Source organism: Rhea americana, unplaced genomic scaffold (genome assembly GCF_003343005.1).
Source record: "Rhea americana isolate MKP2758 unplaced genomic scaffold, rheAme1 scaffold_15, whole genome shotgun sequence".
Classification (NCBI taxonomy): Eukaryota; Metazoa; Chordata; class Aves; order Rheiformes; family Rheidae; genus Rhea; species Rhea americana.
The window spans coordinates 916,517-942,859 of NW_028185594.1; the positions used below are offsets into that span (position 1 = coordinate 916,517).

At 35.3% G+C, this 26,343-nt stretch overlaps 1 protein-coding gene across 1 annotated transcript in view; it reads right to left on the bottom strand.

Moving 5' to 3' along the window:
- Positions 1-26,343, bottom strand: part of SPAG16 (sperm associated antigen 16) — a 355,243-nt gene that overhangs the window by 316,610 nt on the left and 12,290 nt on the right. Inside the window, exons 5-9 of the mRNA XM_085299542.1 lie at positions 21,334-21,471; positions 16,061-16,168; positions 14,643-14,760; positions 13,308-13,377; positions 7,460-7,611 (exon numbers count right to left, since the gene is read on the bottom strand). Of these exons, the coding sequence (XP_085155668.1) occupies positions 7,460-7,611; positions 13,308-13,377; positions 14,643-14,760; positions 16,061-16,168; positions 21,334-21,471 (586 nt within the window). The remainder of the gene's footprint in view (positions 1-7,459; positions 7,612-13,307; positions 13,378-14,642; positions 14,761-16,060; positions 16,169-21,333; positions 21,472-26,343) is intronic.

Below are 26,343 nucleotides of genomic sequence, written 5' to 3' on the forward strand. Positions count from 1 at the left end.
CAGCAAGCCAATTAGTTTGCAAGACAGAAGAGAAGCTGGAGAGGCAAGAATCACGGAAGTTTAGTCAACAACAGACAACAAGAGCAGCAGAAGAAAAAGTTGYCAAAGCCTCCTACACTAGAACTCAAGGGAACATCTCTTTCCAACCGCTGTAGGTTTGAACAAAAAGAAGCATTTAACAACTATGTCACAAATTCCAAGTACAATACATTTGATTTGAATAGGATTTTCTCCAAGTATCATCCTCATCTCTACCTTGATTACTATATTTCATCATACTTGGAATAATTCAATTCCACAGAAACCCAAAATAAATCAAAATTTAACTTTAAATAGCCCACCACAAATGACAGCAATAAAAGCCTTCAGCAACAAAGCTTAAGTTTTTATTCAGGAACCACCAGATTGCCACAGGGGTCTTTAACTCAACAGGTCAACTGCATTTCACACAGCCTTTCCTGAGATACCATAATGTACAAGTTCTTACCAAAATAAACATTGAGGTATAATTTAGTAATTATTCAATAATCCTGCAGCACCTACAGTTGGGTTAGTAACATGTGGGTGACCATATGCATACATAACTGTAGTGAGTTTTGAACTTAAGTACAAAACATTCATGTTCCCTTTCCGTCCTTTTTCTTCAAAATATCTCACCCCTCTTATAAGGCAAACTGAYGTAATAAGCAAGACCTGGAGCAGAGATGTGGCAGAATGTCTCCAAGCTTCTCTTCCAAAAGCTCCAGAAGACCAGGTCTGCACATTGCATCAACTAGAAATCATCCTAAACAACAACAAAAGCTTGGCAAATCAGGAATGTATATATGTRTTTTCCTTATAACCTTACATTTTGATTTCTGCACAGTAAGTAGCATTCAATCTGCGTAAGACTGGACATAAAAAAAATGAAGGATCACCTAACACTGGGCAAATCCTACAGACTTTTAAATTGCTTATTAAAAAATTTCATGTCTGAATAGAGAACAAACAGCTGCAGGTTATTTTTAAATTAATGCTCTAATAACCAGAAAAACCTATAAGGCTTTTTAAATGAATTTCTTTTTAATTTAAACCAGTTTTTGTTAACTTTGTTTGAGGTTTACAAAAGCAGAGCTCTGTTCTAGTAAGGATAGAAAAACTACAGTCTAAAAGAAATATTTGGTTAGACAAGAAACAGGAAATAGTGAAAGGCAAAGAAAAAAAATTAATCTCTTGAAAAAACCCATAACCCTCTTCTCTGGCATAGAATCCACTACAAGTACCTCCTGCACTCTCTGTAGGGACATATATTTGCACCTTATCGAGCAAAGTGATTAAAATGATGGGGTCTTATTAAGTGATTTCCAAAATATCTCGGTCTTACAAGAGTTTATATTCTCCTTCTCACTCCTTTGAGAATTGACTCAGTCTCTTTTCCTCCCCATTCATCCACATATTCCCTTCTCTTACTTGAAGAATTTGCATGGCAAAACCAAGGATGACATCTTCACACTAACCAACACCTGTAATCTATGCTGAAACACGCATCTGAGGTATTTTCCCAAGACTGCTGTTATACACATGGGTAGGTACTGCCTTTCCCCAAATATTTTATATACATAATATAGCAACAATTTTTACATAAAGTGCGAAGAAAAGCTTGGAAATCTCTTTACTATTAAGAGCACTTTTAATATTCTTACACTTCTAGAACTACAAAGAGAATCTGAGCCAGTTCCTTAGGCTAAGGGCTTGAAAAATGCATATATAAACAGCTGACAAGTCCATTCTACTTCCCCCTCCCCCCCCCCAACAAATCAGCTACAGGAGTTGAATACTTTAAACAAACCTTTAAAAGTATCAGTAAACTTTCAAAGCATAGAGAATTCTGCTTAAGTATAATATACACAAAGAATTCTCATGTGAACAGTTATACTAGGATACGTGACATTTTTAAAAATATTGTGTATATATACACAGATATTTTTCCTTTTCTTGTTTGTTCTTTTACTTGTTAACCTGTGGAAACTTGGGGAAACTGCTCTTCACAGATCTAATCACAGCAGACGGTCTCAATTTTTGCTTTATTACTTCAAGAGAACAATTTGTTTACAGATGCTACAGAAGCATTTTGCAGGTTTGTAATGCTTGTTTGCTTTCTAGCTTTCGAGCAAAACACTCCTCCAAAAATAAAAAGGCCCTAAGATGAGCAATAAACTAYGTATCTAACTGGCTGATCTGCTTTGGATGATTTATATTGCACAGCACTTACCGCAACTGTACAAACACCAAATGATAAAAACTTTGTAAACAAATATAAAAAAAGTCACAAAGTATATAAGAGACACAAACTAAATCTGTCAGTTGAGTAGAGGGTAATATTACTATCATCACAGCATGTTTTAGCCTGTGCTTAGTTACAAAATTCTATGCTAGACTTGTAAATTTTTGTAAAACTTCTTTAATTCAGCATGCTAGTTGAGAGATCTTAGAGCACTTACAAAGGGAGTAGAAATAAGAAAGAAGTAACCATTAAGAAGAAAGGAGGAGCAAGAGGACACAAAAAAAGCACTTTCAGGTAAGATGTGGCACTATCAGTACAAAAAAGTTATGCTGTGCTTTTTCCCAAACTCAAAGCTTAGAAGACCCTGGCCAAACTCCACAGCAAGCAAGTAGGCTGCATTTATCAAGAAATAGATACTTTTGCAATACTTTATGAAAATATTAATGTCACCACAAAACTTGTCTGTTGTAGAATGTATACTGTTTAGCAGTGGTGTTTCACACAGGCAATTGCACTTAGAAGCAATAGTCTTGATTCACCTTCACYGTCTAAATACCAGTTTAAAATGTTGTGTGTTCCACTAGCATTAAAACAAGCCCACCGTACAGAAGTCACTATGGGCTCGTTCCCAGGACCGCTGCCACCAGGGAACACCAGCTCCTTGCCTTCTGAAGGCCAGAACAGTTACTTGCCTAGAACAAAGGTGTTACCATTTGACAGATGTTCAGCAACCTAAAATAAAATGAGCTGGTGCTAAGGACACAAAAGATGCTTACTGGGGTAGGAAGGAACAACCTCAACTTTAAAGAACCTTTTGGGACAGCGCAGAAAACATCAATAACTTCTTTTCAAGACCCATGACACTTCTGAGGACTAATGAGATCATAAATTTTCAGTGGTCTGTCAGACCATAATCTCCCTGCTGACAGAGATTTCACTTTGGTCTTTGCATGCAAGAGTAAAGATAAGATCAACAGATCAGCTATTATGCAGTAAATAGTTTTAGTTATGACCAAAACCAGTCAGGCTTGGATCTGAACTGGAAATCTAATTATGAAAAGCCCACATTTTCATAATATGTGACACTTGAATGAAAAATAATTAGATTTTATGGTGAAATAATCTCATTTTCTATTCATAAGCAGTTTGTAATACAGTCTTAGCATTTTATTTCTTTTCATATCAGTATATTCAAACAAAAAACAACTAAGCTTTTTTTTTTTTTTTTTTTTAAAAAAAACTCCCAGAAATCAAGTATTGTTTGAATACACAAGAAAAACAACAAGGAGCAGCACGTTTCTACCAGGGTACTTATGGTACATTAGAGATTCATTAGCATGAAAACTAAACACTATCATTAAATTTCATTTTCCTTAAAGCGATATTTACATACGCAAAGGCTTTAAATATTGCAAAAGATTTAAACACCAAAACCGATAACTTAGTACAAAAAAGTTGATTTAAAATATAAATTCCACAGTGAGTGAGCACCTGAGCCCCTTCCATATTTTAGGGATCTAAGGGCTTGCTTCACATTTCAGTCACATCTCAGTGATTTGAGAGGAATCCAGTTTTATATGCATGAGTAAGTAAATCAATAAACCAATGTAAATCAACTACTCAATTGTGTATTTCAAATGTTCCTTCTGGAAGGATACTGCTTTAAAAATACAATGGTGATCATTTCCCCCTATTCAAATGCATTTACCATTCCCATGATTTTGGCTTGTAATTGCTTATCAATGAAAGTTAACTGTACCGAATACATATATCAATTCCTAAAAATACCAAGTCAGATCATTGCTTTGTTGTATTAGAAACTATGTAACTAAGGCTCCAAAATTATTATGAAATTCTTCTAACACTTACATCATACAATGCAAGTACAGATGCCTGTTATTTTGTTATACAATGCTCTTTATGAGTCATTACAGGCTGCTATGTCTTATTACAAGCTATATATAACCATTACATTTTACTTTCGTAAATGTTTTTAACATGCCATTGGCCAAAATTTCAAAAATCTTTCTGCAGAGACAGAAAATCTCAGCCTCAAAAGCATTCAAAAGCATTCAACGCTCTTCTCAGTAAAGTTTTACATCAAACAAAGCTTCAGAAAATTAAATTGTTGTAGTATATTATGTACAAATAGGATATATCTAACAGAGAAGCTGCAAGTTCCCTCCTAATAAATAATAATAATAAAAAAAAACAATATAGAGTGTACTCCGTGGGGAACCTGAGAAAAATTTATACGAATAATAAAAAAGGTGTATTTCAAAAGAATAATGAAAACACACTATCAAAGGTTCTCTATAATCTTAATGATCTATGAGAGCATTTTAATCAACTGTTTAAAGCTGTACTACATTCAAATTATTAATTTAAGTATTTATGCTATTGATACTGGCTTATTATGGGCCAGACACATAAATAATATAGTCTAATTGCTTGTTACTATACAATTCAACTGAGTCTTGTAAAAAAGACTTTAAAATCAGAAGAATACATTCTCTCAAAGTTCCTAGTTGCTTTCCACTCTAAGTAAAAAGCACCACAAGAAAGATACTTTAGCTTTTAAATTACACATCAGTCATTACAGGATACTACAATAACACAGAATATGACTGTCCCTAGAGTAATGGTCYGACACAGTCATGAGTCTTATTTGTATCCACCTGAAAGCAAGCACATGTATTTGTTAAATTATTTAGCTGGCAGCTGGGCCACAACATAGAAAAAATTTTCATCACCGGAGTTCGCTCCTTTGTAAAGATAGTTAGTATAAATATTTAATTTTCCTCAAGAATACAATTTCATGACCATATATGTACTTTTTACTGACAATGATATAATCCAAATGCCTAAATTTCAAAAAAGGACAAAAACAATTACTAAAATTAGAGAAACTGTTCACTAGTTGAACTTTTCTAAGCTTCAAACATTCACATACACTTACTGAAAGCAGCTGAGAAACATTTTATAGCCAATTCTACCTACATCTTCTTTTTCAGTTTTGTCATAAATTTGCCATTCGACTAGTGTTTTTAATTGCATTTATTCCTTCTACATTTTTCTCACCTGAACTCTGTGCAACTGACTGGTTTATATCCTGCCTCTTACTTCCTTTGCAGCACAAAGGAAACTTCAAGCATAGTGTTAAGTTAAATATGCATAAGTAAACTTTATACCCCCCCCAAAGTTATACAGGAAATGGCAAAATTAACAAGATGAACCTTTGATAAAGGTCAAAGGAGATGAGGCAACACCTATAATTTGGTTTTATACTAAGTATCACATAAAACAACTGAAGTGACTCATTTATACCGAATCTTTTCTGCTGCAGCAAATGTTTAGATGAGGAGCATCATTTTAAAAATAACTTAGATTAGAACTTCATTTCAATAAATGAGGACTACAGGACATAGTTCTAAGTATCTTGTTTTAAACATGATTTTGTATCACTGCTCACCACCTCTGACTTCATTCCCTCTGCCATTTACTTCTAAAGGAGACTAAAATAAGATCATTCATGTGCAATGTTCTCAGGCCTTTTCCTTTGTCAGAACAAAGGAAACTAGAAGAATACATTTCGCAAATAAATATACAGTTTCATTGCTGGAAAAAATTGCCAACTTCATACTTAATTTTTGATTGCATAACCACAACAAAATCTACCAAAAATATGCCATCATTTTTGATGTCTTATTTCTGGAGCTACTCCAGTTTTCTAATCTATTGATTAAATAAGGGCATCATGGCCTCTGATAGGACACATTTGGAAGACATAAGATCTGCAGCAGCACAGATGCTTGCCAGAGCCAGCCAATGGTGCTCATGAATTTCAAAACAGCAAAAAAGCCAAATAAACCCTACATAGGTAGTTTGCCCGTGTACTCCAATGCTGAAACATAATTCAACTGAAATTTATTGCAAGTGTCCTGATGGCTTCAGTAGAAACAGGAGCAAACAATACGACTTCATAAGCTGAAGTATTTGACTCTTTATAAGTTAAATTGAAAGCAAGACACTTCAATGACAGTCTAAGACAAAAAGCTTCTAACCATTGGAGAAAGAACTAGGAAAGGAGAGATTGACTGAATGGCAGGTGCCTCACTAATACTCAGATACTAATAYGTGGGGAGACAGGACAGGATTGAGTTATTTCCAACACACAGCAAGAAGGAAGCATTTTAGAATGCAACGGAATAAGACTGCTTGGAGGTTCAGGAGAATGAAGAGATGAAAACAGAAATAAAACGGCATAATTGTCAAAAGGGAGATGTATTGCTAATATCTCACACAAAGAAGGGCTCCGCAAAAACAGAAACGTACAAAAATAAACTACCTGGCACATATTCCTGTGGAGATAGGGATAGGAAAGATTGAAGCTGATTGAATACATTCATGTAAACAAAGACATATATATATTCAGAAAAACAATTTTAACAGTGATTTCCAAATGTGCAAAAATAGGCAAATTTAACAAATTGTAACAATTTTAGAGCCTGAAAAATTCTAGATATTAGAATGCTTAACCTGTGTTTTGGAAGAATAAAAATAAACAACATTTTGTAGTTCCAAAGTGTAACTTCAAAAATTGAATCAAGTAGAAAAAGGTTTTTAAACAATAAAAAAATTCTACCAAAAATCCATTTTAACTTTAGAGAGTAAGACCACAACCTGCAAATCAAAACAACTTATCTTGGTATATTCAAGTTTGGAAACTTTCATCGACTATTAAAAAGTGAACATTTTTTTACCTTTAGTCTCCCAAATTTTATATCTTCTAGGCTATGTTGAAACTGACAGGTTGAAACACTTGAAAAGTTTGAATACTACAGAACTTCTCCATAGTGCAGAAGAAATATCAAAGCACAAACATTTGCAGCCAGTGCTCCTCTTCTGCAGGCTGATTATATCAGAGCCTTGAAACATAGCTTGCTAATTCAGAGTACTTCAACTCCTCAGAATTACTATTATTGCCTGACAAATTAGTCTTCAATGAAAACTTACCTTAAAAATAAAAAAAAAAAAAAAATTACCTACTTGTTCTATGTACTTTTACTAAACATTTGTCACTACAGGAGAGAATGCTTTAAGTAATCATGCAGAACTCTCTCTCACCACATCTTAGTAAAATTTTTAAATACAGTTCAGATTAAATACCAAGAAACTGGAAAGAAGATTGCATACCTTTGGATATCTCTTGCCYATCTTCTTCATTGGATCTCTGCCTGGATCATGCGAAGAGCTTTCAGCATCAATGATTTTTTGCTGCCTGGCTTCCTGAAGAGCTTTCTGGGTGGGACCTTCTAGTCCTTTCTTCCTTACACATTCTTGGCCTGCTATAAGATACATACATATACCATAAGTTAATAATTATAAGTTAATAATATTAACTGGAGATGGGAACTCTAACAGAAATTACACCACTTGCATAAAAAAGTACCCAAGCCACTGAACATGTAATGTATTCCAAGACTACACACAACTCCACTCCACAAATTCTTTTGGTGTAATCTACTTCAGCTTATCTAATGCTACATTAGATTCATAACTGAAAGGAACACGGGGAAGGGTATTACACAATGGATCTACCACTATGGGGCAGAAGGGATACTACTCTGTGTTGGCAGCTCCTAGGTATCTGACTGCAGTTCCTTGCAATGCCTTGTACTGCGATTGCGGTCTGCAGTGTTATGCAGGCATACAAGAATCCAGCACTGAATTCCAGCAGGATTTGAACACGTACATCCCTCCAGTTCTTCGAGAAGTCTCAGATTGAAAAACACAGGACATAGCTAAAATCTAGACTAAAACAAGTGAAACTCATTGTATGCATTTGCCAATGCTCCCTCTTTCAAAATAATGTTTAAGACCTGGGCTAGGTCTTAAAGCTTKCTGACTTAAATTCAACTTTGACTTAAAGAAAAAAACTCCACTCTGAGGCAAAAATCATGGCTCAGGCAAGCACACAAACATCCTGTACACCCAACCTGAATGAAAATTGTAACCGATAAAACTGCCTGCTCTAACAAACAACACTTATTCTCACTGTTTTTAGGGTGTTGCAGACACCCTAAATAGTAATTTTCTGAAAAACTGTACACTATAAAGCCATTTTATATGTCAAAACTCTCTTCCCCACTCAGTAACTTCTACTCACTAGCACACTGCTCACAGCGGATTGAGTTTGTGCTTCATACTTACAAACCACAGATCTATGACAGCTGAAACAGTTAAAAAGCCATAACCATTCCACAAAGTGACCAAGCTGTAAAAACACTTGCAACTGCGCTAAGATGTGAACAGCTTGTATTTTCCAAGTCTCTGCTCTGATTACATTGTAGCTGGAACAGGATCAACCAGGTTTAGTTTAACTGGTGCCTTCCAGATTTCTTTTGGCATGACCTGAGAGCAATTACATTTGATCAAGGAAACGCAAAGCGCAGTTAACAACCAGAGCAACGAGTTAATTCAACCATGAGTAAAGAAACTCATTGGGTTCAACTTTCAAACACAACTGAGTAACAAATAAGCAGCTATTCATAGAGAGTAAGAAACATTAAGTAACAATTTTATAACATGTTTTCACAATGAGTATACCAGTGCCCAGTTAGGTATGTAAGCAAGCCAAAAGTCAAGATTACTTAATTCCTTCAGGCAAAAGTGGTCTTTTTCAGAGCAGCACTTAAGTATGTCTCGATCCACAAGTAAGGACGTAGATCAAATGCTCTGCTAGCATAAACCAATAACCCCAAAAAAACAAAATGCAGTGAATTTTTGATAATGAGATCCCTGTATGTATGATCCTGCATTAAGCGTTTGATGAAAACTTTCACACAACCACACACTGTTGGATTTAGTCTTTAATCCATAGCCTGCAGATCTCTGGCAGGACCAAAAAACAGAGAGGAGCTTTGCATTCAGAAAGGTCAGCTGACACAAGCCAAGGCAAAGATAAGTCACACAATTTTGTGGTGAAAACCTCCTTACAATATCTGTTTCACCTAGCTTGGATAGGAAGGTGCAATAATATAAGTTGAAAACACTAGTCCATGCAGTCAAATAAAATAATTGTCCAAAATAACACAACATATATGTAGGCAGTGATTCAGATCCAAAATACATTGAATCTGCCATCAATTAAATTGATTAAAATTAATCAGATTTAATGAGTAAAAAGTCTGCAACTTTGTCAGGAATCAGTCAGGAAACAATCAAAAATTCTATCAACTCAACTAGACCCTTTCAGGTATTTCACACAACGGTATACAACAAGCCATGTACCGGCACTACATTTCCAGGTATCTCAAACAGACAGGATTCATTTTCCATGAAGGCTGCAAATACAGCAAAACCAGAAAAGGGGATATAGCCACTTGGACATTGCAGAACTGACAAAACAAAAGCAAAAGTTACTTAGCTCTCACCAAAAGATCTACACAAGTAGATTTCTCGATAAACCACATATACTACTAAGGCTTGAATCCTTGTCCAGTGATTCCAGGTTTGGCCCTCTGACCGCCAATCTGAAATGCTCTAGAAGAGGACTGAGTCCTTATTTTCACTGTGAACAGAATTCTGTTAAACGTCTTCACATAAACTCTTAACAAACCAGGTTGCTAAGTAGAAAATATAAACTTATAATCATTTTAAGAAACACACAAGACTTTCTCTTTAAAGATTTGGGTACACAAACCACTGTTCACAAAGCTAAACAGCAGTCAGACTGGCAGTGGGCAGGAACTAAAGTCACTAAGTTACCTAAATTATATGCTTTATATTGCTGGTGCTAGCCTCTTCAGCTGTTCAAAAAACATCAGGCAGAAAGTTGTTGCATCAAGTACATAAATAATAAAAAGCTTTCCTAAAATTAATTTTAAATACCGTTAATTTTTTCTACCTAGCTACCAGACACAGACTTACAGTGTAAACTCATTGGGAGTATTATGAAGCTTCCTCTCCTTCAAATACGCCACTATACAACTGGGAAAAGCAAACAAAAAAAATCTCAAGACAAATAAAAAAAAACCCCACACTACAATAGGTATGCTGGACCTCATTGCCACTATTCAAGACCTCAAACTGCTGAGCAAACCCAAAGCTAGAGTTAAAGCCACTTTCAACACCCTGTAGCCCGACCTAGTGCTCTGGTACCTGCAGTCAAGTAAGGGTGTGGAGGAGAAGCAATACTGGAAACAGTGACTGACAGTCTCCTGCTCTTAATAGCTGCCAGGCAAACATGCACCTTCATTCTTTCACATTCTGCATGGCAGTGAAAGCAGATAGCTGACCAGAAAAGGTATCTTACCTTGGCAAATGATACCTTGCCAATCTAAATGTTCACTATCCTCTAAATAAAGTGTACCAATGATAGTATGAAATGGTCAGTCCTAAGGAGACGGTAGCTGAAACAATCTGCACCTTACAGAAGAGGCTTGCAAGTCCAACACCACTGGTTCCTTCCAAGCCAAGAATTTAATTTTAGAGAAAATGCAGCAAGCATTTCTCCAGTGTCTGTGCACTGCTTGCTTCTTAAGGTTTCAATTACCATCTCATGAATAAGAACAAGAGGCAACAGAACACCACCATCTTTCGAGAGGCAGCAGAAAGCATCTGAGTAAGAGAAAATATCAGCCACTGAGACATGAGGATGACCGACAGAGTGCACTAAAATGATGCAGTATTAAGAGGACAAGGTACTAGAAAAAAATATCACTTGATTTGTTATACACAGGGTATGAGGCAAATTAAGGCTTGTGCAAGCACATGGGTGGCTGATGAGCTTAGTTTGTGCTGGATACTAAGTGATTTTTTTCTTTTTTTGTTATTATTATTTATAAGTGTTCCCCTGCTTGTCACTTTTTGGTATTATAAAGTGCTCTCAAGGTTTTTTAGAGAATAAACAAGTACTACAAAGTACCAGAGAGCAGTTTTTAGGATCACTCAAACAAATGAAAGTATGTAATATGAAAGAGAAACAGACGGGGCATCTATAATGTAAAACACTAGCGCAGAGGAGGAACCCACACTACACATCAAGTCAGAGCATAATGAATAGTTGAATGCGGTATGTCCTTCTCCTAGACTAGCACAAAATAAAAAGCCCGTTCTGTAATTCTGTACCTCCTCTGCAGCATGATGGAAGTGAGCATTATGCTCTTCACCAAAGCAGTTTTACACTTTTTGTTGTAACAAGACTTAGACTACAGCAGAGCATTACCAGTAGACACAGCCACAAAAATATTTTGGGGGCCTAAAATGTGCCTTGCTAAAGAGTACAATGCTAATTTATAAAAGAAAAAAAAAAGGCATCAGAATCCAAAACCAGAACGGTACTATGAATACTGCAGTGACCTTCTAAATGCTGCCAGTACTTCTGCACTCCACTGTGTTAACACATCTGATGTTTATACTTTTAGAACTTTAGATCAGTAACATTTTGGGAAAATAAAATTAAAATCATAGCTAAGTTTCTACTGGGCAGGACTTCAGAACCATTCCAGGTCCTTATAGGAATGAAAGCAGCTCTGCTCTTAACTAAAGAAAACCCCAAAATACAAAAGTAGTAGAGTATGCTCCTAAGTGTACTGAACTTGGTCTCTCTCAGATCACCAAGGAAAGTGAACACCAGAGTCAAGAGACACCTCAGCTATGGAAGCCTACCACTGCTGCACGGAAGCCAAGACCTGAGCCAGGAGTAGCATCTTTCAGACAGTTAGATCTCAATGAGGTCCACCAGATGTACTACATCAGTAATAGGTAGGCAGTAGCAGACATCTGAATGATAGTTGAAATGTCTTCATTAATATTAAATAAGCCATTCTAATAGCCAGGGAAATGTCATTCTCTTCACTCAACTACAAATATACTTTTTGTGTGTGTTTTTAATAAGCAGCTACTAATTTTTTCCTGGTCTTGTCTTTTATACAGGAATTTTATACAATGGAAGCAACTCCATGGATGTGGGAACTAACAAAGCTTGATTGTCAGAAGTTGGAATTACTCTGGCTTTTTAGCTGCAGCATAGCAGAACTTTTGGTCTTTTAACACATGATAAAGCACTTGAGAAACAAATATTAAAAGTACCCTAATGACAAAAAATGCTTTGTCTGAAAGTTGTGTGATATTAGATACCTGTCTGATCACCTGAGAGCCAGAGAAATTCATTTCTCTGGTGTGAAACCGCAATCTGATCAAAGTTCTGCTCAYGACTAGGGCAGGTGCAAAATCCCTTTACTACAAGAATTCTCTGTCAAAGAAGGGAGTGCTCTCACTGTAGCAGCCTCTCCCCTGGAGGAGGCTTTAATACCATTTCCCCTCTTCATCTCATCTGTTTTCACAAGCCTCCTGGAAACCTGGTATCTGTCAAATACCAGCACTGTCAAATACAACTGAAATTAGGAAACAGGTCCAAAATTAGGAGAGAGATGCACACAGAGAATATGATAGCATAAGCTTCATTTATTTCAGAAACAATGCAACAATACAGTGCTAAGGTTTTGCTAAAGGAGTTAGAAAAATCATTTAGTAATTATGCACATATTCAAAACACCAGGAAAGTAGTGCCATACCATATAGAAAAAGATATTCCAGCAGGTACCATATAACTCTGCATTATTAGCAAGCTTCTATAAAAATAAGGCATGCTAAAGAGGCCAGATTTCACAACACCATTATTTCAAAATATTTAGACTATAACAGAGATACTACAATAAGCTGGAAAGGGTCACCCACRTGAAAAAAAATAGAATTAGTGGACAATAAAACAAAATCAGGTGCCAAGTAAGTTCTGAGGATGAAGTCCTTCCACACTTATATACTTCATATTGTCATGAGCAGATTCATCCACAGATACATAGACATGTGGATACACAGTAAAATAAATACTCAAATGATAGAATTTCTGCTCTTCATCAAGACTGCTGATAAAATGTTTGTAGTGCAAATGTTACTGATTTACTATTACACCAGACTCTGAAATTCCCAACAACCAAAAAAAACCCATAACCAGTACAAGTTTGAAAGAATATTTTACCTTTTGTCACAGGAATCTGAATGGCATGCCCAGCCTCTAAATTTTGCAATGTAGCTTGTAAGCCTGTAACCTAACATAAAAGAGGAGAGAAGAATGGGCAGCATGAAAACTTTGCTTTCTTATTGTCTGTTCACAACACACAACATGCGTGTGTGTGTGTTTAAGTACAAAATTCTATGTATAATACTTGAATTTTCTGATTATTTCCAATTAAGTTCCAAATACTACTCTAAATTTTGGAAATGTCTGATAAATCCATGTGATAAAATACAAGTTATCCAGAATTTCTCCAGTTACTTTTACAGCTCTACTACAACAATGCTGAAATTTACAATGCTAAGGATCATACTGTGCCATCAACTTTTACCACTGTTAACACTAAACTGATCTTTTACTCAGTGGCACAACATGAGTTTTTTTTGTCATAGTAAAATGCCACAGAATGTGATGCTAAGTTACAAAACATCCTTCATTCCAGAAGGCTTACAATTCATAACTAGATAGATCTTGCATGATTTCCTGAAATTTCATAGTATTGGAAACAATTTTGAAAGCTGCTGTTTTCCACTTTGAGTCAGCATAACTGTATATGAAGTAAAAGAAAATGTSCTAGAGAAAGAGAGGTTACTGTCCAATTTCAAACATATAACCCTCAGTCTTTTAAAAGCCCACTCTCAGGTGACCTGAGCAAAATTGGACGCAGAAGAACAGAAAAAATAAGAGATGGGGACTACCAGATGACAGAGAGAGAAGCAGCTAAATTGTTCATGTTACCCACATATAACTGACACTACTGCAGAAATGCAATGCATTTGGCTTTTTTTTTTTTTTTTTTTTTTTTTTTTTTTTTTTTTTTTTTTTNATAACCTATTGGCTAAACATACGAAAGACAGTTTTCTGTTCTTTATCCATGCAATCTTTGCTTTGACTTTCTGCTGAAGGGGAAAATGTCACATTATACCAACCTATACATCAGGTAACAGTCGTTTTCAGTCTTGAGCAGAATAAGATTACAAGAAGAAAAGTTGTGTCTGGCAACCACTAGTTTAGGAAAAATTTTATGAAGATCATTCGTAGTTATACCTAGGCAAAAACTTCAGAAATTAGTAATAAAGGCTAAAATAAACAAGCTCCTAGGGGAGCTGAGACCTACCATTTTAAGGCATTACAATTCACATAACACTGAACTTTCATCAAGTAACATGAAACCAACTAAAATATTCTCCTTTCAACTACAGCATAAAGTGAATTGTTTTACCAGAAGTACCTCTAATCATTTACTGAAGTATTTAACATTCTGTATAGCTTTGCAGGTATTGTTCACCATAATTTTACCTGCCCAACTGCTCTGTCTCTCTCCAAACTAGTTAACATTTTCTGTCTCAGTGTAGTCTGGTATTTTTCAGTCAGCTGCTTCAGCACAGGTTCATATGATGCATAATGTGTCTTCAGCCTATGGAGAGAAAAAAAAAAAGAAAGAAAAAGACAAACGCCTTTTAAAAGTCAAGTTAAATTTGTCTATGTAACCTTTTTCCTGAACACTACATAAAGGAACAAAGTGCCAAAAAGTCAACATGCAGGAAAGAGTAAAAATTATTTGGTATGTCACCATCCAACTACAGTGCTGAGGAAAAAAAAAAAAAAAAAAAAAAAAACACAGTAAGATCATTAAGTGGATTCATAGTTTCTTCAGTCAGTTTTTAAGACAGTCCATTCAATTTTGATTTGTTTTCCTTCTTTTACACGCATGATACACAATTTTGTTAATTTGTTTTCTTTTTGCTGATGGATGATACTGCATTGAAAGATTTCACTATTATTTGACTACCAACTAGGATCTTAAACTAGAAAAAAAACAGATGAAATACTCCCTTAGCTGCACTGCATGTTCTGAACATCCAGCCACTAATTCTTCCAACTAGGTAAAACTCAGACATTCTGCAATATCTCTAAAAAAAAAAAAAACCCTGCTCCATGCAATACATGACAAGCTTCAAGAATACTGTATTTTGCAAAAGGCAACACAGAATATGTCAATAAGTAGTGCCCTCTTGCATCAATATATACAGATTTTAAAGTTAAAGATTTAGAATATGCAACTACTATTACATGCATTAGCTGGTAACAATATTAGCAAACCAAAATTCTGGCAACTGGTTGAAGCTGCAGATCTAAGCTACTCAGGTTTATTTCAAACTAATTCTGACATAAATCCATACAAAGAGATTCTAAGGAGTCAACACTTATCTAGCCCATCAACCTTCCGATGGCCAATACACAGGTTCTATTAGCTGTTGCATCTCCTTCCCTCTTAAGCAGAAAGCTCAGAACACAAAAGTGACATCGTAACAAGTCAACCACAGGAAGTTCAAGATGCAGAAGCACAGAAACCTCCAGTTACAGAAATCACAACTGTGAAGCGCCTGAACTTAGTGGGATGCACATTACCATTATAATGGATCTAAACCCAGAAATCTCTGCATAATTAGGAAAAAGAATCTCATCCATATTTTGAACTCTTAGAGATCCTACATACTTTAATAATACATCACCCCATTCGAAATGCCTAAAATATACAAAAAAATCATTGAAGTTGAGACATAAGAGAACAGTCAGGTGGAACTACTATTTACGAAGATACTAACTAAATGCAGCTAGCTTTACTTCAGCACTTTGAATTCTACCACATTATCACATTCCCAAGCAACAAGTTCATTATGCTTGGTAATTAAAAGAAAAAAAAAGTTTTTTACCTTTTGATGTCACAAATAAGTTTGTTTTTTTCTTGGACCACTCGCTTATGGTGCATTCGATGAAAGTCACGTTCTTTCTGCATTTTTAGGAGAGCCTCTTTTGCTTTGCTACATGTAAACAGAAAACACAAGAGAGTGTTATCGGCCTCCTCCTAGTAGCTGATCTTCTAGGTATGTCTACRTATAGAGATAACTCATTTACAGATATGCAAATGCCTACTGTACTCAAGTTGGAAATTTTTGGTAATATCCCCTATGTAGATAACATGTACTTTTTGAGGGCTTTTTGCTACCAAGTCATGTACAAAAAGAGTACGTTTTCTCCATTACCTTTCTTCAGTTCCTTCAGATAGGATCCATAGGGATTTTGGCATTATACATCTCAGAACAGCTGAGATGGTCTGGGATAAGGGGGCTTGTGGAGGTACCTATTCAAATTACAATTGATCAGAAAAAAGTGCGTGTTGGGGATTTGAAATTCTACAGGAAAGTGTACTGTAACACTGATTTTCCAAAATCTGCATCAGATCTGGAACTCAGCATAATATCACAAYGGAACAACACACAGAAGGGTAACTGTATCATTGTCTGGCAAATATGTGCACTTAGAGAGCTTCTGGAAGAAAAATGCACTAAAAATCTAGGCTCTAGATGAAGTTGGCAGCTTGTCCCCAGGTGTTATTTTTAATATGTGACAGTAGGATGAAAAGGGAATCCATTTCAAAAGGTCACTGCAAAGATACTGGTACCTATTGCACCTATTATATCATACTATATGAAATACCATATTCCACACAAAACCAAGCAACACTGAGATACTCTACTCAATAAACCTAAAGCTCTGTATACATTTAATACACAGATTCTCCCTCCTTTTTACCATCGTGGGTTTGGAATCAAAAGACTGCTAGAAGAACTGTTCAGTTACAAAAGATGCTTGAAATCACCTTGCACAGAAACTAGTATCTTTTCTTTGAAAAAAAATGAAGTTCATTTCCTCTTYAACAGGACTTAACAAAATAACTGACAGTGGAGTACACCAAAATTACAGGTCCAGGAGGAGTACAGGTAACTGCTATTATGTTTAATAACACAAAATACAGAATATTATATATAAACTTAAATAAGCATGGTATCTAGTAGTATGTGTGAGTTGTTGCCCATAGCAGGAACAGTTAGATGACCCGAACAGCACAGTGAATCTAATGCCACTGTATATCAGAGTTGAGAAAAAACTGTCAGGGAAATGAAAACAGACAGGGCTGCTCGTGCAGTAACTATCAGAAGACTCAAAGAAGCTGCAGACATGCACACAGCATTCTGCAYGCATACGCACAAGTATCAGAAAGTGTGAAACAAAATAAATGAGGATATTTGTATCAGGAAACAAAGTATAGATTACATATTCTGCTTAAGGTCATATGAACAGTTCATGAAATCAGATGCAAGTTAGTTGGAGATCTCGGGACAGTTCTGTGAAACAATTCCATTACGACACCACTCACAATATCAGAGTAGCTGTAAGATGTTGAGTACAAAGCCCACCTCTGAAGAGGAGATAGCTTGTTCCAAGAGTGAAAAATATCACTACAGCTATGACAAGGCCAACACCTTTTTCTTTTTGCTAAGACAAATGCCAAAGACTGCAACAAACAGGTCTCTCCATTTAAACTTCTCTCAGAGAAGCAGTCTGACAAAGATAACTGAAAAAAAGGAAATAAAGCAGAAATTTTCAAAGGTCTGAAAATTACTTGTCCTGTTCCCACTGAATTTAAGTGGCACTTAATTCCCCCAGATGGTGAAAGTTGTAGCCCTAACATTTTAATCAGAAGACAAACATTCTTAGAAACCATACATTTTCATACTTTTTACTCCCTGTCTAGTTTATATAGCATTTAAGAACAAGTTTGCCAAGTGCACCATATAATAGGAGAAATTCATTTTAAAAAGGTGCACAAACTGTACACTTTTTTAAAAGTACAAATGGGTAAGTATGTGCAAGCACGGTTAGCTTTTGGCACTGAAGGTCAACTGAGGATTTTATAGCTGGTGACAGCAGTAACTGCAGTAATAAATACCATTTCTAAGAACATTTTACATTTTGACTGTTACTGTGGCTGTAAAGCTGGATGCATATTTGTGTGCATTCTCATAAAAATCAGGATAGAAAGATACCTACAAATAAACTTCCCAACTGATATTTGAATTCAGTTAAAATCCTCAGCCCAACATTCTATCCTTAAATAATAAATTTCTACTTCTTTAAAGAACTTAAATATCACAGTTACCAGACCCGTGATCTTAAACCCAATATACTATGATCATTGTCCACATACGCATTTGGACAAAAAGTAACACAAATTGTCTGGTTGTTAAAAAAAGACCAAAATATATGGGATTCAAGGCATTAAGTCATCGGATAGGCAGAGTTTAATATGCCTGCGAAATTATAATTCATTATTTAACTGATAAGCAAATGATATTATCAGAATATTAAATCCTTAAATGACAAATCATCATGGAGGACAATGAACTAAATCAATTTAACAAGCTAAGGGTGTTATCCTCCACCWATGCTAGTTCAACTAGTCTAGCGTAACAGTCACCAATTTTCGGAAGTAGTGTTTTCAAATTTTTCTAGTATTGGAAAGAATATCTATGCTACTTTTACAGAAATACTTCAGCAGATAATTACATCCTTTTTAAACAAGCAGAGCTCATCTGTGACCTTTAAAATAAACGAAACAAAATACCCCTAAGTGCACTGCCCTTCTATCTAAGTATCAYGACACTGCCAGCCAATGTAAGTTAGTTTTGATTTCTACTACAATGCAATTTCAGTTTTAAATAATATTTTAAGTTCAAATTAGTAATACATCTAAACTTTACGATAATAACCATTACTAGCTTTGGAGTAAAAAGGATTCTGCTGATAATTACTTCTCTTAATGCGTGCATTCTAGTGATTTTCTTATCTCAAGACGCCTTCAGATATTAGACAACCTATTAAAAGTGTATACTCACTGTATACAGGAAATAAAGCTGATCGCAAATCTCTAAATAATGAAAAACCACAGTGAAATTTCTCGAACAGTCTGCAACCCACTCAGTTTGCCTACCTGTCTGCCACACAGCCATGCAAGTACTGCATTAAAGCACCCAAAATATAATCACATTTAGCTTCTAGACCCTGAGTCTTTCCTGACAATTGTTAAACATTAAAGCAGGAGGTAATTGGTTTACAGTCATTTACTCTGGACCCCCATCCTGCTCAAGTCACAAATAACATCTCTTTTCAACAAGATGGCTGTCAAGAGTAGCAAGCTCAGAAATACCAAAGGTAATTAAAAGCTGTTTCCAAATACAATTCACAGCACTGTATCTCACCATGAAAGCTTTCCAACTGATCTAAAGAGCAAAAATAGAGGGCTTTCTTTGATCAGAAATCATTATTTCCTAGACAGTCAAATCAGCATTTCTTCAGTGCTCTTAGGCATTCTGTTCTAAATGTGAACTAGTGAATTCTCACAATACTTGAAAAACCCAAATTGTCCTTGAGGTAGTTTTGGCTCCTGCTGGAATATTTACTTTACAATAGGAAGGGAACTTACTCCACACTACTTACTAGTTGACGTACGAACAAGAAAAATGCTGTTAACAGTCGCTACACTAAATGCATTGATTTAGCATAAGGTATTGCACTCGAGTTTTACCCAAAAGACAGAAGGAAACAGTTTAACTCCATGGTATGGAGAGTAGAACTGCTCAGCTTCGCTCATTACTCCAGAAACAGTACTGTTTTAATTCAAAAAACCTTCATAACAAAATAAGTGAAGCTAATATCACAAGGGCTAAACTTTAACCATTAACATCAGTGAAAGTTTTGACAACTATTCCAAATCTAATGTTCAAACACTGGGTTGTGATAATGGTCACTACTTACTACTTTGGTTACTACTTCTACTACTATGTATATTCCACTGCAACATTAGCAGAAAGTGAAAAACAGTGCAGAAAGAACTCATTGTAGAAGTGTCTGAATAAGGCACATGCCGAGTTAAGTGCAATATCTAACAGCGAATGGCCAAAAAAGAATTCACCCACTTCTAATTTGTATCACGTAGAATCCCCCTATATCTCCTATACAATGCTCTCCTTGTAGGGAGGGAGGGAGACATCCAGTGTCCAGAAGTACACCAGAAAACAAAAGAATGCTTTATATACRGCCCATCTCAAAGTACACTGAGTTTAATAACATTTTTAGATTGTACAGTATTGCTTTATTTTTAGATTGCACAGAATTGGCTATTAAAGCTGCTTGCATAAATATTAAAATGTTAATTTACATTTTAATTAATTAAAATTAATTCAATTATAGTTATTACCTGAGATATTCCGCATACCAACTATGATTACTTAAGATCAGAGTAAATATTCAGTTTTCACAGAGAGGAACATCCTAAATGAAACCTAAACAATAATTAGTAGCTTGAGCAATCTTAAGGAAAATCAGAGTTGGAGTTAACTTTTTTCTATACAGGTCCATATTTTAAAACTATGCCCTCACAAAAATCACAGTGAGCTCATTATTAGGTCTTAGGGCAAATTCTGAATGAATATACGTGCAGATGTACCATCCCTCAGAAAAGACTAACATTATATTAGTTCATTATAGCATCTCTCCATTATATAGGCTAAACATCCCAACTCCAATACCTGTAGTATAACTGACTCTTGTAAAAATCAGCTACTGCAATGAACACAACTACAGTCAATAACGCTGATTTACATTCACATACTATTGTACATTAGGGCCTGGAAAATAGGTTATTTGCATTTTAAAGAAATGCAGAATAATTTGAGTGATTTTTTTCCTATGCATGCTGATGTCTTCTGATAGCTGTAATCTATAGTACGGTATTTTAATACAAATGCATATAATAAATTTTTCCACTTCCATGTACTATATTCTCATGATTCTTTTTAGTAATTTGTTGTGATGGCTGGATCTTGAAAATCATCTTCTATAGCCCAGTAAATATAAGGAAAAGAAATACAGCCTTAGGTTTCTAATAGAGCTCAGAGAAAAACTGAGCTTTAAAATGAATAGTACCCACCCAGAAATAAAAACATACATGTAACACCCAAAAGTAAAAAATATGCATAGTCAGCATACAGAACAGGAATGAATTATTTTCCTTAAGTACTTGTGTTTACTTTATCCAGGCATTTACTGCTGTATATGAAAGTTTCATTAACACCAAACAACATACTTAGCAGCAAGCTTATAGTTTTCCAAATCCTTCTTCAAACGCATGTTCTCAGTCTCCAGTTGCTGATTGTGAGTATAGACAGTTGGAACCAATCCAATATCTTTGGCTGTGAACACGCCTCTCTGTATCAGCTCATACCTAGCATAAAATAAATGGAGAGATTTTATGCCATGTTCCCTATTTCTCAATTCACTGATGTTTCCCCTCCCCGTGCTAACATTTACATTAATTAGTATCACAAATATATTTACAACTCAAGGCAATTACCCCTTTTTATGATCATTAACAATTAGCTGTAGCAACCTCCCACTGCAGTGCTCCATTTTATCCTTTTCATTCTAAAATATATTCTTACTGTTTCTAACAGTCAAGTGACATATCATGTATAACACAACTTGAAATTAAATTGCTTTTCCTTCCTTTCTTCCAAATAACTTAACACATATTAATTTTCAAACAACATTTTAACCTTCATATACATATTTACACACACACAGTCCTTTATATTTATCCAAATATATGCATTTTTTTTTAATGAGTTTAAGATAAAGCTGTGGATCACCCAGATGAATGATCCTACGAGCTACCCTGAACATGGAATTCAGAGCTCACTTATGGAAAATTCTTTGTTCCTTTTGTAAAGGGAAATACATTTCAAATAATTTTTTATAATCCAAGCAATTAACAAAACAGCTGTTTACTGATGTTGCCCTCTCCTCAATTCTATTTACCAATATTTTCCAAATTATTTTACCAAATCCCTGCAATACTACAGTCTGTCCTGAAGGCTGCCTTTTTTAAATTCTCATACAGATCAACTTACACAACAAATACTCTAATGGGCAACGGAAGACACAGGCATTGACCCATTTTAGATCTCTTAAATTAAATGCATTTCAATAAAGAGCAACTAATGCACCAAAGTACCCTCCACACAAGAGGAAAGAAAGGTAATATTAGAAAGGAATCAAATAAGGTAACTTGTATAAGACAAACGGGACTATCTTCACACAAAATAAATGCTTCTGCAGAATCTTGCTTGTTCATGGAGAGAATAAGATACTAGGATCTCATTTAAAAACACACCAAGATTCAAGCCTACACATACAGACTTGAGAGGCCTCTTTGCAAGGAGACACGCAGAAGTGATTTCAGAATCCACTACATATATGTACAAAACATGTATTTCATTTGCCTCCATCCTGAAAGAGAAGGGCAAGATCCTCAGCCAGCACAAACTTTACAGATCCACTGAAGACAAAGAGGTGGTGCACCATGTAGCTATGCAGCACAGGTTCAACGGAGCTGTAAATAATTCACACGAAGAACAGGTCCACAATCTTCTCCCCTTCTGATACTGAGGGCTGCTGGAAGATGCTCTGGGTAGGAACTTACTAGAACGAATAATATAAATGTCTGCCTTACCAGAGGAAAATATATATTGAATCTGTGGGTTTTCTCCTCCAAGTACAAGAGCAGTAATTAGAGGTAGAGGTATACCAAATGTTATCTCCTGCACTTGGACACAAGCAGCAGGCTTGAAGAAAGCAAGCACAGCATTTCTAGATCAATAAAATACACTGCAGAAAGTTATGTAGAATAAGCTACTAAGGACACACAGAGACAAGGTATTTCAGATGTTAAAAGAAAATATCTTATTTGAAGTCTTCCAAAAAATTAAATGGAATGTTAGAAACAATTATGGCCAAATGAATTTGTAGTCAGCTGCTTCTCTGAATGCTGTGGACACTTTAGGAGTGTTCATCCCTATAAATTAGGTTGTCATTCACATTCACCACCAGAAAGTGATGAGATTTTGAAAGATTAAACTGAAGGTATCCAAAGCAAAACTGATTCTATCATCACATGCTTTTCCTATAGCAAATCAGTATAGTAGTAGGCTTTTAGTATCAAGAGAGGAGCTTAGTCGTTTTACAAACATTGATTTAGTAGAATTCTTATTGAAAATAAGGGCATTTTTCATTGGAAATGATCACTAGTCAAATATTTTGTCATTTAATAATAAAATATTAAGCAAGAAGAAAAGTGATTGTATCAGAGAGGAAGAAATTTTAAAAAGGGCTCAAAGTAGCTCATTTTAAATATCATTCTTCAAGTCTTATACCCTTAAGCTCTACATATTGCACAAGAAATTGCCCTTTTTGTTTTATTTCAGCAGTTTAAACATTCTGAGGAAGAAACAGCGGGATTGATGGTACTGAAGTGAAAAACGTTTAACATGGACTTTTTTTCTTTTCTACTTTCACAAAGTGATAAAAAAATAGTGCACAGAAATTCTTTACATATTTTCCAATTTAGTTTAACATTTTCTTTGGTTGACAAGGTGAAATTCAAAATAATTCTCTATCATTACTCTAAAGACCCAAGTTAAGATCATTAAGGCTGACACAATCAGGGTTTTCACCTAGGTGAAAATAAGTCACRCATAAAGTTTTCACTTTCACATAAAGCCATCCCCTTCTGCAGACTGCATTGTCTTTCCCTTTCATGCCCAGACATATCTGCTGGCTTATACAGACTCCGTAGCATAAAAAAGATTTCTCCTCTCTGCTAACTTTGGCTTTCCCCTTACCATGCAGCCACTATGTGAGGCAGCGATCCAACCAAGCACATAAACAAATTTTTGCCTTTTTTTGTACCTGCGTGATTTGGGTAAGGACTAAAAACAATCTAGTCTGACATACTCTTACACATATTTCAATCTATATATTTCTCTTACACATATTTCAATCTATATATTTCTCTTACACATATTTCAATCTATATATTTGTCTTTTGCCAGAAGAATTTCTGCTTTGAATGCCCCAACTCCACTTCATGAAAACCATCAACTTTCTGTACAAAGACGCATCAGATACGGGTAATTGATGAAGTTAGCCTCCAGCAGAGCTAAGAAGCTTGAAAGACAATTTTAATGAAATACAACTGATGCTGATAAATCCATCATGCTCTAGTCTAAGAATGCAACTAAAAATGAATGGCTTTACACATGTAGTAGAACTTGAGTAGAAAACCACACAACAAAAATTGATTGTGGTATCTCAGGATAATTTATCAAATTAGTCCTGTAAATCTCAGAGCTCCTACACACCTCGCTCAATTGCCAGATAGCTATTATTCTCTCTTCTTTCTGGTATAGAAAGAAATTGTGATGAAAACTAAACTAGCTAGATCCACGTACACGCAGACATTTTCTAAGCCTTTCAGAATAATTGTGTTACAATTCTTGAATCAACATTTAAAGTTATCCAAGAATCTAGAAACTTCAGAAACATTTGGCCAACTATAATTTTATGATCAAACGACAGCGTACACGGAATTATACTATACACTATACTGATTTCAAGTCTAAGTTATAAAGGAGTCAGGTTGCAGAGTGACCCTCCAATTAACTAAGTGATATGTAGCTCAGGATAATCCTTTGTCTAGGGATAACTCAGACACTCATCCAGGGATTAAAATTTCAAATTTTAGCTTTTACAAGAAAGTCTTACTAGAAATTATCATTTCAGCTGATAACCTCTTAGTTTCAACAGAAGGCYGAGTGAAATGAGCACAGAAAATAAACTGCCTTTTCACTGTAGCATATTCCTCTAATCTATTATTATGGCATATAAGTAGAAAGCTTGTATTAATATGCTGAGCTTTGTTCTGTAGGCAATGATTTCTGCAGAATTAGATTAAGACAAAAAAAGCATCCAAATTTCAGTCCTCTGTGACATCTTCACATATTTCCCATTAAATAAACACAGAAGCATAAATTTACATTTAAGTGAAAACTTATAATAACTAGTGACTACTCACAATGTCAGAAAACATTTTGCTCRCTCCTGAATTACACAAAGTGTGTTCGGTTATTGGAGTTTCAAGTGCTCTGTAAATTCATGCACAACCCATAGCATAGGAAGCTTAGGCCTACCAAAATAAGCACACTGTTTCCACTCACCTCACAAAGGTGTGATATGAAAGGTCACAACTTCTACACATTCTCTTCATTTCTGCAAAAAGTTTTTTTTTTTTTTTTTTTTTTTTTTTTTTTTTTTTTTTTTTAAATAACAGAATTACCTCCACACTCAGAGAAGACATTCTGTGCAAGGAGATGACTTAGTAGCTTTGCTGCATACACAAGTTATACACAGAAATCTGACACACACTGCATAGCCACATAAGCTCATTCATAATTTTAGACACATTGAATAGAAAGTGATTTTCAAAATGTTTCTGTAACTAGAGTCTGCATCTCCTTGTACTCAGACTGTAACATTGCCAGGTCTCTAGGAACACTTAGTAAGAGATTACCAGTCAAGTAAGTCTACTAGCTAAAACACAGTGGCAACTCCATGCATATGTGTCAACAGCAAATGATTCATCTGCTCATCCAACTGGCAACRTGCTGCTAGCAGCAGTAAACTCTTAGGGATTATGGGGACTGGCAGATACTGAATTTACAGCTGATCAGCCCTTGCACATCATACTCCAGAGCTGTCAAACCAATATCTTTAAGTGACAAAAACCCTAAAGCCCTTGTACATCAAAGGAACAGAAAGTTTATTGGCAGAATAGATATTCTAAAAATATTTTTATTTTAAATTCCTTAAAGAAAAATAATTCTATGTGCAAAAGAAACTATTTAATTGAAAAAAATCACAGTAACTGTAATAAAATTATTCATTATAACAGAAAAAGAATAGCCCTAGCTTAAAGTAAAACATGATCAAAGCGTGACTTTTYATACAGTTGGATCAAATACTTCGACAGAATCTGTTTTCTCAAACTCTGAAATAAACGCATATAATTTGGCCTAATTTAAGCGGCCCTTAGATCTAATATAGACAATTATATCAAATCAGGGCCTTTTGATAAATTTTCTCTGCATTAATTTCTCATTTTAAATTCCATTAGTACTTGATCACCACAGCACGAGAGCGAGAGAGTCATCCCTACACATAATGAGGAACCTGAGTACACTAATCTGCTCTCTCATTAATA